Source organism: Lagenorhynchus albirostris, chromosome 19, assembly GCF_949774975.1.
Source record: "Lagenorhynchus albirostris chromosome 19, mLagAlb1.1, whole genome shotgun sequence".
Taxonomy (NCBI): domain Eukaryota; kingdom Metazoa; phylum Chordata; class Mammalia; order Artiodactyla; family Delphinidae; genus Lagenorhynchus; species Lagenorhynchus albirostris.
In genome coordinates, this window is record NC_083113.1 from 17,004,878 (window position 1) to 17,019,222 (window position 14,345).

Genomic DNA, 14,345 nt, shown 5'->3' on the forward strand with positions numbered 1-14,345 from the left:
CGGGATCACACGGGGCTGTGGAGGCGATGTGGGTGTGCTGGTGCACACAGGCTCCCTAGCAGACGTAGTTAGTATCCGTGGGAAGGATGCAAACAGCACGCACAACGATGCTTGACCGTGTATTTTTATTGAGTCGTTGCTCCCTGTCCGCTCTCCACGCAGTCGGGATAGACTAGGCCAGGCACGCGGCCCCCGAAGCGGTACGTGTACTTGCGCCCCCCGCTCTTGCGCACGATGTCGCGGCGGTAGTAGTAGCGCAGACCTCGGCTCAGCTTCTCGTAATTCATGCCGGGCTTCCTCTTGCGCTCGCCCCACAGCCGCGCCACCTAGGGCGGAGGCCGGGCTTAGTCTGAGGGGGCGGGAGAGGTGAGGAGTGGGAGGGGCTTGACAATAGATGGGTGGGGCGGGGTTGGGGTTCTGGTCTGTCAGCGTGGAGGTTAGGCCCGGCGGAGCGGGGCGGAGTTGAGGGCGAGGCTGAGGGCGGGGCCTAGCACTAGGCGAAGTGCTGCTGGTGGGGCTAAACTGAACACAGGGAGACCCAGGCGGGACTAAGCGGGTCTGGGAGGCTGCCCCACCTCTTTGGGGTCGCAGAGTTGGAACTCGCGGCTATTGCCCGTCCAGCGGATGCAGCTGCTACGCGCCCCGTCGTGGAGTAGCTCCAGGAGGAACTGCCACAGCTGAATGGGACCTGCGGGGTGGAGGCAAGTGAATACTCAGGTTTCCTGGCCCCAGATCATGTCGCTTCGATGACCCAGGAATCCGGATCCCCTCCTCCTCGGGGACCGAGTCCGGATTCCTCCGTCTAAGGGACCTAAGAGTTGGCCTTGGGGACCCAGGCATCGGGGCCCCCATCTTGGAGATTTAGGAGTTTGGCTGCCCCATCTTGGAGACCCAGGGATCCACATCCTCATCTCTTTCCTCTTGCCTAATGCAGGAGCCTAGGTCCTCCTCCCTTGCTCTCGGGAAGACTACCCGTGTCTTAGTCCTCTCCTCCCTGGGGACCCAACAGGAGGGCCACCGCCCCCTCCTCTCTCGAGCCCTGCCAGTTTCCCGGTCCCGCCCCCTTGGCGCCTAGGCCCCGCCTCACTAGACTCCGGCTTCGCTCCCTTGGGACAAAGTGTCTCGGACCTCACCTCGGTGGTTAGCTTTGGGGTAACAAGCCAAGGTTGCGCGGTCCGACTGCTGGCTCGGTTCGGAAGAAGTGGTGAGATCTGAAGTCTGGTACTCCTTCGAAGAGGTGGTGCAGTCCGTATGCAGCCCCGAGTCCCAGGAGATGGTATAGTCCGATCCCGCAGGCCCGCCCCACGAAATGGTAGAGTCGGCGGGCGGCTCCCCGCCGAGGCTCTTGCCCCAATAGGTGGCGCCGTCCGGGCCAACAGAATAGTCCCAGCTGGTGGAGCTGGCGGCGACCTGGGCGCCCGACCACGAGTTGGCACTTTCCGCGGAGGTGGCGCAGTTCTGGGCGGCTGCCCCTTCAGAGCCAGCCCAGAGGGCGGGACCCAGGGCCTGGGAGACGCGGCTCCAAGGGACCGAGCCGGTGCACGGCAAGTCTGTCCAGTCTCCCGACCACGGAAGAGCCTGAGGGGCGGGTTCTGTGAGGACGAACGGACCCCAAGTGAGAGGAGCCCAGGTGTCCCGATCCCTGGCCCCCTCGGGGGTTCTAGGGGTCGAAGCTCGCAGCCCTGGCGCCTGGGGCCCCACGCTCCAGGATCTCGGTCATGCCACCTTAAGGGCACAGGCGTCCCCCGTCCTATCCCCGTTCCCCCTCAAAGATCGGGGAGTCTAAACCTCTAGTCACAATGGAGGGCCCCAGTCCCCTCCTCCCCCCACCTCTCCGCACACACTCACCCGCCCCCCATGGAGCTTCTGGGTACGGTAATGCGGAGCCCCAGTCCGGCTGTGGGAGCCCTGAGAGGGATAGGACGTAGCAGAGTTTAGGGGATGGTGTGCACAATGACTAGAGACTCCCCTCAGCCACTCAACCCAGTGGTCTTTATTTGTCAGGGACTGAGAGTTATTACCCCCGGCCCCTACTCACTCAGACCTGGGACTCAGGAGGCTGTCTGGGCCCCTCCTCCTTCAACCTCTGGAGTTCAAGCCCACACCCCTCTCCCCGCTCAACCCCAGGAGTCCAGGCACGCCCCCTTCCTCCCTTAGACTTAGAAGCCAGCGTCTCACCTTCCCCAGCGCTCAGGGGTCCCAGCCCACAGACACTTTTCCAACCTGTCTCCGCTGTCAGCGTGTCCCCTTGGAGCGCCAGTTCAGGGAAATAGAAGTCGAGTTCAGCTCCTTCTGCAGGCAAGAAGGTTAGAGCCCCGTCAGGGTCAGTGGAGGCGCCCACCTGAGCACCCTCCCCACACACATTGTCTCAGCCCCAGCAGCCTACCCAGACCTGACAGCCTGCTCCCCAGGGGCACTTCCTGTGCTGATGCTTCATCCCAGTTCCACAAATCCATGGCTGCTCGCTGTGAATATTCTGGGTCAGAAAAAAAAAGGGCCCAGGGTGAGCTTAGGGACCCTGGAGTCTGAGCCCCACCCCTTGCTTCACTCAGACAGAGGAGTCCGGGCCTCTGCTCCCTCCTTCCCCAGGACCCTGGATTGTTGGCCTCCAGTGTCCTTTTCTCTCAGACCAGGAGTTAAGGGCCCCCAGACACCCAGACCCAGGAATCCAGGCCCCCAGACACCCAGACTTCCAGTCCCCAGTCCACAGCTCACCTCTGGCAGGTCCCTCTGCCCTCAGCCGGGGGTCTCAGCCCCATTTCATACCATGCACCCCCTCCCCCCGGGGGCCTGGGCAGGAGGGAATTTTCCAAGACGTCAGAGCTGGGGGTCGCAGCGGGGGTCGAGTTGCAGGGGCTGAGGCGGGGCCGAGCTGTGTCACCCCTGCCCCACTCCCCTCTGCCCCCAGAGATGGCCATCCGCCTCCACGGTAGCTTTGGCTGTCCTGCCGCAGGGGTTGCTTGGACTTGAACAGGAGCTTGGGAAACAGCAGGCTGGGAGAGACCTGGGTGAGGAGGGGTGTTTCCGGGGTGACTGGGGCGTGGGGGGGGGCTTGGGGACTTGATCCTGTGACACGGGAGGTGGTGGGGGAGGAGAGCCTGGGGTCAGCTGGGCTGCGCCAGGCTTATCTGCAACAGGAAGGGGGATTTCCGGCCAGACCCCTGGTGGGCAGACGTCACAGTCCACAGGGGGCCAGTGGGGGTAGGTTGACCTGGGATCCTCCACCAGGCCCACTTCTCCCCTTCTGAGGGCTTTGAGGGGAAGTCCTGGGGCTGCTTCCGAGGACAGTAGCAACAACAGTATGAACAATAACAACAGTGATAATAATAGCTAACATTTATTGGGGGCTCATTACATGCCACCGGCTGTGCCCTGGGCCTTTGTTTAATCCGCTTACCAGGTAGGTACTAGTCTTATCCCGATTTTATGAAAGGGGAAATTGAGGAGGAATTCCTTCCACTTTTCTTCATCTCCAGAATCCATGCCCTTCCCTGCTAATAACAGTTTAGGACAAATGGGGAAATTTGAATATGAACTGAATATGAGATATAGAATTAGTCATTTTCTTAGATGTGATGATGGTACTATGATATGAAAGCTACCTCTATAAGGAACACTGAGATATTTAGGGGTGAAGTGTTGTGTCTGTAACTTGTTTCCAATGATTCAGTAAAAAAACAAACCATGTATACTTGCGACATGTACATGCACACGTGCAATATTTGGGACACACTTATACTAAAAAATTATTTGTTGTTTGTCTTAAGTTCAAATTTAACTAGGTGCCCTGTATTTTTATTTCCTAAATCTGGCAACCCTAAACCCTGGTAGCTTGGCTTCAGAGCCTGTGCTTGTACCCATCCTACAATATTGATAAGTAAATATTTACCATTAAAAATAACCTCTTTAGGGCTTCCCTGGTGGCGCAGTGGTTGAGAGTCCTCCTGCCGATGCAGGGGACACGGGTTCGTGCCCTGGACCAGGAAGATCCCGCATGCCACGGAGCGGCTAGGCCTGTGAGCCATGGCCACTGAGCCTGCACGTCCGGAGCCTGTGCTCCGCAACGGGAGAGGCCACAACAGTGGGAGGCCCGCGTACCACAAAAACAAAACCAAAAATAACCTCTTTAATATGGGCCATTTCCAATATTCACCCAGTTCAATCACTAACCACTTGCCATTCTGGGGGTGGGAGGAGTGGGGGGTGTGGGCACTGCCCTTCATTGTTACACGAGGGAAACTGGGCCTCAACGGGAAGAGCAACTTACTAGGTCACACAGTGGGTGGTCCTGGGGCTCCTGGGATTGGACCCAGCACTGGTTGAACCACAGAGCCCTCGGGCATCACCAGTCCCTCCATCCATCTAACCCAGGGGTCTGAAAGGAGTCTCCACCTGCTGTGCCCCACCAGGCCTGGAGCCTCCTCTCCCTGAAGCTGGCCTCTCTCCTGTCTGTATGTATCTGTCTCTCCATGTCTCTCTGCCCTGGGTTGATGTCCCTGGCCCTGGGTCTCTGTTGTACCAGGCCTGACTGCAGTAACTTTTTTTTTTTTTGCCACACCTCACAGCTTGTGGGATCTTAGTTCTCTGACCAGGGGTTGAACCTGCACCTTCAGAGGTGAAAGCAAGGAGTCCTAACCACTGGACCCCAGGGAATCCCCCCAAGTCTCTTCTGATGTCTCAGTCCCTCCCCACCTGTCTTTAAGTGTTTCTGTCTCTCTCCCTATCTCCTTATCTGTTTCCATCTCTTTCCCTCCCTGGGTTTTTTCCCCATCTGCCTTCCCATTGTACTGCCTCAGACCCACAATTCTCGTCTCTTCCTGTCTCCCTCCCCACCTCTCTGTCTCTGCTCACTACATCCCTTCCATTTCGGTCCCTCTGTCTCTCAACCCCATTGATCTTTTTCTGTCTCCCCTCAGGACTTAAATGCACACATTTAAAACCCGCCTTTCTGGAATCATTCTTTCCTTCTCCTCCTTTGCCTGCAGTGAATAGAAGAGGGTCAGGAGTAGGGAGGGCTAGTGATGTGGGGATGGGGTTTGAGGGTTCTGGAGCTGGGTGGTCCAGCCCAGGTGGCAGGGGGCTGAAGGGTACTTCCTGCCATTGATGGGAGGCCCTCACCCCTCTAACCAGACTGGAAAATGTGACGTCAGAGGGGGCAGTGAGGGAGGAAGACAGGAACTGAGGAAATTTGACACCTTTCCTGGGTAACTGGCTTCCCTGAGAAGCCTTGGCATTGTTTCTCCCCTCCCTCCCAAGCCCTCTCCCAATCAGGGGTTCTGATGGCTATGTCCCAGGGAGGCCCTCATCCCCTCCCCATGCCATCTCCCTCCTTTGCCTGGTCACTGCTCCAGCCTCCTTCCAGAACCCCAGATTTTTCTAAAGTGCAAATCTGTGATGCTAGTCCCCTGCTTAAACTTTGTCTCAGCTTCTCAAGGCTGGCTGCTTTCAGGGTAAAGTCTAAGCTCCCAGTTTGGCATTCAAGTTCCTGCATGGACACTTCTTCAGACAGGCAGAGACAAGCGTGGAGCTGAGAAACAGGAGTTGGGGAGAGACTTACAGATGCAGAGAGAGAAGAGAGACTCAGAGAGATACAGACACTTAGAAAGAGACAAGAAACAGAGGGGCACTCACAGAGAAACAGAGAAGGAGAAACAGAGAAACACTCAAAGAGATAGAGCAGAAGTTGGCTGGATTTTGGCAGAGTGAAGAAACTAGAAAACAGTCTCAGAGACCTAGAGGGTGACAACTGCAGAGACTAGGAGAGAAAAACAGGAAGAGAATGAGAGTCTCAGAAGTGGCCAGTGCCTTGAGGAAGCCCCTCCCTGACTCCCAGGATGGCTCCCATCCCAACCCTGATCACTCTGGGCTGTGACTGTCTGGCTACAGCCCTATCTTCTGCCACTGGACCATGAACTTGGAGGGAACAGGGCCTGTGGCTGTTTAAGTCACCATTGTGTCCCCAGCACTGTCCAGGCCCTTGATGAGAGTCTGCTGAATGGATGAAAGCCTGGAAGGCTGTGAGCTCCAGAAGGGCAGGGCCCAGAAGACCCCCTTATCTTGGTGCTGAGAACACAGGGTGGAGTCAGAAGACCACAGGTTTGAGCCTCTGCTTGGCTTCGGCCTTGCCCTAAGCCTCTACTTCCTCCTCTGTGGAATAGGCTGCACTGGACGTGCACTTAAGAGGTTTCAAGAAGATGTAAGGGGCATGCAGCAGGGACCGAAAAATGCCCATCTGCATGTTTGAGTAAACTTTCAAGGCTCCCCACTATTCCCAGAGTGGGGGATGCTAAGCCCTGCCCCCCAAAGAGTGCTTCCAAGCCTAGCCAAGGATGGAAATGAACGTAAATTTATTGAAACTGGTTTTGGGGAGGATGGGTGGGTGGATAGTTGAGGATTTCCCAAAGAACTGTGGGGAGGAGCCAGCGCCCGGCCGGGTGGGAGCGGGTGCCCAGCCACAGACCCTATCTCAGGCCCAATTTCTTCTTCTCCTTTTGCTTCTTGCGCACCACGTCCAGGTTCCGGTCCTTCCACATGCTCTTGCGCAGCTTGATGGGGCGTGAGCCCACATACTTCCCTGTGGGAGGAAGGGTTCATGGTCAGGCTTGGAGTCAGGCTCAGGCCAGATGCCTGCCATGCCCACTGACCCTAGGGAAGGCTGCACCCACCATTCATCTCACGCATGGCGCGCACATAGTCGCTGGGGTCCTTAAAGCTGACGAAGCCATAGCCCTTGGTTTTGCCCGTGCGCTTGTCGCGGATCACCTTAGCCTTAAGGAAGGATGGGAAGCGGCTGAAGGCTCGTGCCAAGATGTCATCATTCACCTCATTGCCCAGATCCCCACAGAAGATTCGGAAGTCATCTGGGGTTGGGAGAGAGGAGGTCAGAGGATACAGATGTCTGGCTCAGTCTTATTTAAATGACCCCACCTTCTCTGGAAACATCACCAAGCCCTCTTCCTCTGTATGCCCTGCAGTCTCTGCCTGGGGCCCTCTTGGTCATAACAGCCAATGCCCGTATAGTATTTACCCTGTGCTAGGCTCTCTGCTAAGCACCCATGAGGTTCTAGCACGTCTGGCACTCCCAACAACCCTTTACACCAAGGCACAGAGAGGTCAAGTCACCCGCCACAAGTTAATCAGGAAGCGGCAGAGCTGGGACAAGAACTCAGGCATCTGGCTCCAGAGTCCTCACTTTTAACTAACTGCCCTGCCCTGCCCCACCCCAGGGCCAGCTCTCCCATTCCCTCGATGAAGCCCCTACCTTCGTCATCCCAGCCCTGGCCTGTCCTCCAAGCCCACAGCATCCTTTGGTCTCCTGAACACCTCCCCATGGACATTCCCTGGGCCCCTGACACCCACTGGCTCCCATAATGGCACCCCGGTACCACAGAATTCATCGTTCCTCAGCCCTGCTTCCTCTGCAAAGCCCACTCTAATCCCCCTTGAGTCCCTTAAACCTGAACATACTGCCTGATTCTTCTCCAAGGCCAACTTCAGCTGCCATTCCTGGACATATCCCCTGGGCTGGGCCTGAGCCTCGACCAAATGTGCTCAAGCCCAAAGAATCCCTTCCCCCGTGAGCATATACTATTACCATCCCCTTGCTGGAGATGAGGAAAATGAAGCTTGAAGGGCTAAGTGACTTGCCCAAGGTCACGGAACTAGGGCCTACAGCCTGCACTGGCCACATCTGGGCCGGCGCCGCCATGGCTCTGGCCTGGGGTGGGTAGACGGTCCCAGGGAAAGAGGCAGAAGTCAAAGACTAGGGTGGGAGGCAGGCCCCTCTCCTTGGCTACCGCTGTGGCTGCCCCATAGCTCTGGTGGTGACTGAGGACACTCTCTGAGAACAAGTTAGTTTACCCCAGGCAGAAATAATCTGACAAAGGGTAGGACCTTCTACAAACCAACCAGTCTGAACACATCAAAAAACTATTATACATAAGACAAAGCAGTGGGAGGGAGACAATTCTCATTAAAAGATAATCTAGTGACACAAAACCACATGTATTCTGATTCAGGGGAAAAACAGCTATAATATAGTTTGGGGACAACTGGGAAAATATGAATATAAACAGAATATGAGATGCCACAGAATTACTGTTAATTTTCTTAGATGTGTTAATTGTGTAATGATATGAAAGAAAATATCACTTTTCTTAGGAGATGAATACTGAGGTATTTAGTAGTGAAGTGATAACTTCATTTATAATTTACTTCAAATGACTGAGCAAAAACCAAAAAAAGATACAAACACATGGAAAGTTAAAGTGAATACAGCAAAGTGTTAATCGCTGAATCTAGGTGGTAGATATATAGTTGTTAACTGTGTAGTTCAGTATTAAAATTTTTCATAAAAAGTTAGGAGACAAAAGAATGCTCTTTCACTTTTAGCAAGCCAGGCCCCTCATGAATGAAACAGAGGCCAGAAGGTCCTAGGTGCCAATCCCCTCCACCAAGTTCTGTTCAGTGGCCGGGCAAGGGCCTGCCCCCCAAGTGTCCTAGTCTGGCTCTCCCCGGGGTGGGCTAACCCACTCTGTAGGTGGGCCCTACAGAGAGGCGTGCAGTTACCTGGGTCGCCTTCCCTTGGTGGAGCAGCACAGATCCTGCACTCGAGCCCACTTACCTGCATCCCACTCCAGCAGGCTGGGGTCCTCCCAGCTGCTCCCAGCTGCTGTGCGAATGCAGCGTTTCAATTTCTCTGGCTTTCCTTTCTTCTTGTCCTCACCTAGAGGCTCTGGGACCTGCAGAGGAAAGGGATGGGGTGCAAAGGGCTTGATGTTGGAGTCTGCTGGACCCATATGCCCTCTTCATGTTCCCCCACTTTCCTCTGCCCACCTGGTCCTCCCGCCTCCATAGCTGGGGCACTGGATGTGCTGCTGGGTGTCAGATGTGTGTGTCTGCCTCCCTATTCCCCATGTCCTCCCAACCCCTCCAATTTCCTGGGTCCCTCCTACCTCCACAGATAGAAGATGACATGTGTTTCTGCGTGAAGAAGCCCCTGGGCTCCTGTCTGCCCAATCAGCCCTTTCTGTGCCCCCACTGCTCTGCTCCCTGCCTACCTCAAGAGCCATGAGGCCAGGGGGTGGTTCAGGCCGAGGGGGCCGGGGTCTTGGACGCAGGGACAGGAGCTCAGGAATGCGCAGCGGGGGCAGTAGGCCTCGCACAACTTCCAGCGGCAGGGGCAGGGGCTCAGGCTCGGGCAGAGGCATGGCCAGGGCCAGTGGCAGGCTGGGCCCAATGACTGCAGGGCCAGCTGGGGTGCCCCCTGCCCCCACAGCCACCGCTGCGCCAGCCTCCTCCAGCCCGGCCGCTGCTGCCACCACAGCCTCCTCCTTCTCTTTCAGGCCCAACCCCAGGCCGAGGCCCAGCTCTCGGGGTGCTGCTGGCTCTTCCTGTAGGAAAAAGGAGGGCATGAGGGGGGCCAGATCACAGGCTCAGACCTCACTACCACCTCCATCCTGTACAACAGAGCAAGGGCTTGGGCACCAGAGAGCAGGCAAGAGACACCTAGACAGGGAAAGGAGTCTCTAGTTAGAGACAAACACAGGGATAGAGAAACACAGGCAGAGAGACAGACAGACATAGGGACAAAAAAAGACATGAAGACAGAAAAACAGAGACAATCAAAGGAAAAATAGAGATACAGAGAGAGAAGTACACCTGTAACTTGTGTTTTCTCTCTATACTTTCCTTATAAAAAGAAAAAAACAGAAAGATATGGCCACAGAAGGAAAGAGGGAAAGACAGAGACAAAGTCAGAGAGTGAGAAGGCAGAGACATGAAAAGCCACAGGAAAGGCGGACTTGGTGGACACAGCCCACCGGGCCAGGATGAGGGCCTCCCTGCCCACTGCACCTCTGACCCTCAGTTCCCTGTACACACTCACCAGAGGAGGCCTCAGAGCAGCCATGGAGCCAAGAGGGGGCCCTGGGGCCCGAGCCATCGGTGGCAGCATCATAGGTGGTCCAGGGGGGCCAGGCAGAGGGGGGCCCACGAGGGCCTGGTGAGGGGGCCGCAGAGCCATAGGGCGGGGGCCACCTGCTGTGGAAGAAAGAGCAGAATCTGTCAGGGTGTTAGTGGGGAAATCGGAGGGCTTGGGGAGGAGTTACGTGGCAGGATGATGACCCTGGCCCCCTCACCTGCTCTCTGTAGCACGTGAGGGATGAAGGCTGGATGCAGAATAGGGGCCCTCTGGGGGGCCGCAGCTGTGGGAGAGATGGGGGTGTGTGTCAAGGGGGACTGGGGCACTTGGGGCAAGGTGTGTGCTTGTGGGTACTCTCAGAACCAAGAAATCTGGAGAAGAGCCTGGGGAGCCTTCTGGGAGATGCAGGGTTCTTTTCATTTGTTCATTCAGCAAAAACTTACCACTGATGATTTCCTCTGGGCCTGGCCCTGTCCTGTGCAATGCTAGGGACACACCAAAGACCAAGGGCTCTAAGGGAGCTCCTGGTCCAGAGCAGGAGAGAGCAGACCTATCACCAGAGTGACAGCCAGAGAGATCAGGGCTGGGATGGGGGAAAGCCCAGGCAGAGTGATGGAGGCTGGGAGTGGGGAGCCCAGGGAGCAGTGGGAGCTCAGAAGACCTATGCCGGGGGGACTAGAGAAGGCTTCCTGGAGAAAGGGACCTGTAAGCTGAGACCCAAAGGATAATGAAGAGTTGGTCAGGCAAAGGGTGAGTTTGGAAATATTACTAGCAAGGAGAACATTTATAAACAAAAATGTTTCCCTTTTCAGTTTAGTGTAATCGTAATAGAGGATGTTAGAGTTGGACAGCATCATAGGAGAATGGTCAAGAGGTCAGTAGGCATCCAAGCAGTCTTGTTGGCTGAACCGTGTATGTCCTCTGGAGGGCACTGGGGAGCCACAGCAGGGTTGGAAGCTGGGCAGGGGACTATGTCAGGTATGCACTTTGATCAAAACCATACTAAAGTGTAGGAGGTGTTAAACCTTAAGTAGCACAATTAACAAGTACAATCTAATAGAGATCACACCAGAACTTTACAGAACACATACCCTTTTCATACACATAAGGAAATACTAATGTCACAAAAATTGTGTGTATAAAGGTCATCTCAACAACACAAAGTAGGAGTGAGTGACCTGTGGAGAGGATAGATTTTAGTTGATTTTGGTTAGCTTGATTTGGGTTTAGTTGATAGGTTTTGGAAGATTAAAGTTGGGCGACAATGAGCAGGGGAGAGAAGGGACCTCAACAAGAGCCCTGCAGGTATATCCCAGCAATGTTTGGGGCTCCTGAGGAGGAAATGCGGATCTCTCTCTGCAAGGGGCTGGGTGATGTAGGGTCCTGACTGACAGGTGAGGAGCACAGGTGCTTGTTTGATGGTTTGTTCATCCCATCAACAGAGAGCACGTAATACTTACTAGCTGGCATGGACCTTATATTTTAGAGAAAGCAAAAGATGATAACCATAATAAATAAATTGTACAACTGTTCTAAAGCATGAAGTGCTATGAAGAAACATAGCAAAGCGTAAGGATTAGGAGTGACAGTAAGGGGGCTGGTTTGCAGTGATCAAGCGAAGCCTTACTAATGCCAAACTGACAAAGTACACGATCAGGTTTATGCTTTAGAAAGACAATGACATCATGGGGATGAAATGGAGAGGGTGAAGTAGTTGAAACAAGAGTGCTTGGTGGAATGTGGGATTTCCTGGCCCCAGACCTACCTGCTCGCCGCAGGAACATGGCTTCTCGAGCCTCTGGACTGTCCAGGTGACTCCGATCACCAGGACCAAAGCCAACTGTTGGGAGGGGAGAGATGAGGATGGTTGGAGGAAAGTCCCAGGCATCCCTTTTTCACCACCTTGCCTCCCTCACTCCACCACTCCTTACCCACCTGGGCCCACAAAAGGTGGGCCACCCACCATGGGAGGAACCACTGTGGCTGCAGCGGCTGCTCGGGCCTCCAGAGTCTGTTGGACCTGTTGGAGAGGAGGCTTGGGTGAGAGGCCTGATTCAGTGCCCCCAAGCTGCCCTGGCAGGCTCACCTGGGAGGCCGAGGGTTTCATTCTTTGCACTCTGTGGCTATCTATCAAACTTTAGGTCTCGGCTAAAACATCACTTTTCAGAGAGGTTTTTGGGACCACACTAGCCGAAGGTGTCCTTAGCCCCTCCCAGTTGCAACTTCTCTCATCATCCTGCTTCATCTTCCCCAAAGCACTTAGCACTACCTGAAATTATGTCTAGCGTGTCCTCCTTCTCTCTCGTGCCATCACCCTGGTCCAAGCCACCATTATCTCTTGCCTAGAGTATTATGGTAGCCTCTTCCTCAGATTCCTTGACTCTGCCCTGGCCCCCTATAGTCTGTTCTCCAAACACAGCCAGAGCGACCCTGGTGACATCTAAGTTGGATCACATCACCTCACTGCTCAAAACCCTTCAACTGCTTCCCATCTCAGAGTAAAAACCAAGGTCCTTGTGATGACCAACAAGGTCCTACTAGATCTGTCTCTACCACCTCTCTGTGCTGTTCTCCTCCCACCCTCTCCCTTGCTCACTGCATTCCAGCCACATGATTCTCCCTGCTGGTCCTTGAACATGTCAGGTATGCACCTACCTCATGGCCTTTGCATTGGCAGTTCTCTCTGCTGGGAATACTCTTCCCCCAGATATCTGCCTGGTTCCCTCAATCATGCCCTTTATATCTGCGTAAATGTCACCTCCTCAGAAAGGCCTTCCCTGATCGCGCTGATAAACCTCTGCCTTTCTTACTCTACTTTGACCTGTCTCTCAGTAGTAAAATGTAAACTCCAAAAAGGTAGTGATTGTTTTTCTGTTTTGTTCTCTGCTATATGCCTAATGTCTAGAATAGTACCTAGTGCAGGAAAGGCACTGGAAAATTATCTGTTGAGAGAATGAACAAGTTTCATTTACTTGTTCTCTTTTTAGTAGTCTCTCTCTTCACTACTCATATATACTTAGCTATAAAACACTTGAATGTGACTAATGATACTGAGGAACTATTTAATTTTAGTATGAATTTTAAATAAATACAGAACATTTCCATCATTGTAGAAAGTTCTACTGACCAACATGATCTAGAATAAAAGCTCCCAAAGGGCAGAAATATTGTTTGTCTTAGTCACTACTGTGTCCTCAATGCCCGGCACCTGAAATATTTGTCACACTAATTAATCAACAAGCCAACATGTTAATAGCTCTCTGTATACAAACACTGTGTTCAGAGGCAACGTGCTCTATTATATGCGTTAGTTCAGCCGTACCTGCTGGTATGTGTTGGTGGCGATAATTGGGCGGATCACAGGAGCTGCTGGGACTTGCATTGCTTCTACCGTGGGGACGGTGGGCACCGCAGGCACAGCAGTTGGGATTCCTGTAACCGGAGCCCCCAGAACTTCCTGCTCAAACCTGGGGTGGGGGCAGGACAGACACCACAGCTCAGGACCTTGCACCAATTCTGGAACGCTGGGTACATCGCGACAGCGCCTTCACCCCTGCCAAGCTCTCCTTCTTACTCCCGCCCCCACAATCCCGAAAGTCCCATTTCCCCAAGATAGAGCCATCTGTCGGGCCTATCGTGGCCTGGAGGGTCCAGGGCTCTGGCTGTGGGACGGCTCTTATTGCGCCCTGTCGCGGGCCTTACAGGGCCATCTCCGCCTCCATCTCCTTCAAGCGTTCCTCGCCGCTCTTGCCCGGGATGCCAGCACCAGGGCCCGGGACCACAGGTCCTCCTGCACCCGGGAGTCCCGGGGCTGGCCCCGCCCCGGCCATCGCTGCTGCCGTCGCTGTCGCCACTACTACCGCCTCAACTCAGTCGCCTCCGCCGGTTCCGCTGTGTACTCCCTGGCTTCGTCAGGGTGGGCGCCAGCGGATGACGTCTCAGCGAGCGTGACGGGCGCCGGTACATGACATAATGCGCCAACGGGGCTCGTCAACGGGGATCTAAGGCCAATGAGAACCCGGCCACACCCGAAGGGCCCGCCCCAAGGAGGAGTATAGGCCAATCAGAGTGCCGGAAAAACGAGTTTTACGGAAGACTCTGAGTCTATGAGAGTGCAGCCGAGCGAGACCACCACGCCTACATGAAGGAACACGGGCTAATGAAAGTACTGTAAAGTCAGTTGTCCCCGTTCCTGAAGTGGAAACTTGATCTTTAAGAACTCAGGAAAGTTCGGAGGTCCCACCCTTGCCACCGCGAGGCCCGTTCCGGAAGTTTTAAAACACACTGAAATCCGAATGATCCCAGGGCAGGACGAGGCTGGGTATAGCTGGGGGCCGTGGTCGCCCACTCTGGGGTAGACGGACACGCTACCAGACAGTGAGTCCCAGAAAAAACAGGGACATGATGTGGGAAGCTCAGATGA

The 14,345-nt window shown here is 54.6% G+C and overlaps 2 protein-coding genes across 11 annotated transcripts; both read right to left on the reverse strand.

The window, feature by feature from the left end:
• Nucleotides 1–106: 106 nt before the first annotated feature.
• Nucleotides 107–4,139, reverse strand: ETV2 (ETS variant transcription factor 2). 7 transcript variants are annotated; one of them, XM_060130389.1, is made up of 8 exons: nucleotides 3,890–4,096; nucleotides 3,398–3,494; nucleotides 2,387–2,476; nucleotides 2,179–2,292; nucleotides 1,849–1,908; nucleotides 1,134–1,592; nucleotides 576–688; nucleotides 107–326 (listed from the first exon to the last, which is right to left on the reverse strand). In XM_060130389.1, the coding sequence occupies exons 3-8, from the start codon at nucleotides 2,454–2,456 to the stop codon at nucleotides 126–128; spliced, it is 1,017 nt and encodes a 338-aa protein (XP_059986372.1). In that variant the 5' UTR covers nucleotides 2,457–2,476; nucleotides 3,398–3,494; nucleotides 3,890–4,096; the 3' UTR covers nucleotides 107–125. The 7 variants fall into 7 exon arrangements, with proteins under 7 accessions (XP_059986372.1, XP_059986371.1, XP_059986367.1 ...); XM_060130388.1 differs by lacking the exon at nucleotides 3,398–3,494 and having other exon boundaries at nucleotides 2,387–2,465; XM_060130384.1 differs by lacking the exon at nucleotides 3,398–3,494 and having other exon boundaries at nucleotides 2,393–2,476.
• Nucleotides 4,140–6,330: 2,191 nt separating this feature from the next.
• On the reverse strand, nucleotides 6,331–13,857 carry RBM42 (RNA binding motif protein 42). Of its 4 annotated transcripts, none has more exons than XM_060131257.1 (10): nucleotides 13,625–13,857; nucleotides 13,245–13,389; nucleotides 11,858–11,942; nucleotides 11,688–11,762; nucleotides 10,140–10,205; nucleotides 9,887–10,038; nucleotides 9,060–9,392; nucleotides 8,624–8,741; nucleotides 6,666–6,860; nucleotides 6,331–6,574 (listed from the first exon to the last, which is right to left on the reverse strand). In XM_060131257.1, exons 1-10 carry the CDS (start codon nucleotides 13,750–13,752, stop codon nucleotides 6,462–6,464), a joined length of 1,410 nt encoding a protein of 469 aa, XP_059987240.1. In that variant the 5' UTR covers nucleotides 13,753–13,857; the 3' UTR covers nucleotides 6,331–6,461. The 4 variants fall into 4 exon arrangements, with proteins under 4 accessions (XP_059987240.1, XP_059987238.1, XP_059987239.1 ...); XM_060131255.1 differs by having other exon boundaries at nucleotides 9,887–10,062; XM_060131256.1 differs by having other exon boundaries at nucleotides 9,887–10,041; nucleotides 13,625–13,856.
• Between the last annotated feature and the right edge of the window lie 488 nt (nucleotides 13,858–14,345).

What these genes read in the sequence shown, in the direction of transcription:
- RBM42 (XM_060131255.1), bottom strand. Translation starts at nt 13,752, where the DNA reads ATGGCCGGGGCGGGGCCAGCCCCGGGACTCCCGGGTGCAGGAGGACCT. An exon ending in TCACGTGCTACAGAGAGCAG is followed by an intron (nt 10,063 to 10,139) that starts GTGAGGGGGCCA and finishes ACACCCTGACAG; the next exon opens with ATTCTGCTCTTTCTTCCACA. An exon ending in CGCCATGCGTGAGATGAATG is followed by an intron (nt 6,575 to 6,665) that starts GTGGGTGCAGCC and finishes TTCCTCCCACAG; the next exon opens with GGAAGTATGTGGGCTCACGC.
- ETV2 (XM_060130383.1), bottom strand. Translation starts at nt 4,025, where the DNA reads ATGGCTCACAGGCCTAGCCGCTCCGTGGCATGCGGGATCTTCCTGGTC. An exon ending in CCCCAAAGCTAACCACCGAG is followed by an intron (nt 689 to 1,133) that starts GTGAGGTCCGAG and finishes TCCACCCCGCAG; the next exon opens with GTCCCATTCAGCTGTGGCAG. An exon ending in AACTCTGCGACCCCAAAGAG is followed by an intron (nt 327 to 575) that starts GTGGGGCAGCCT and finishes CCTCCGCCCTAG; the next exon opens with GTGGCGCGGCTGTGGGGCGA.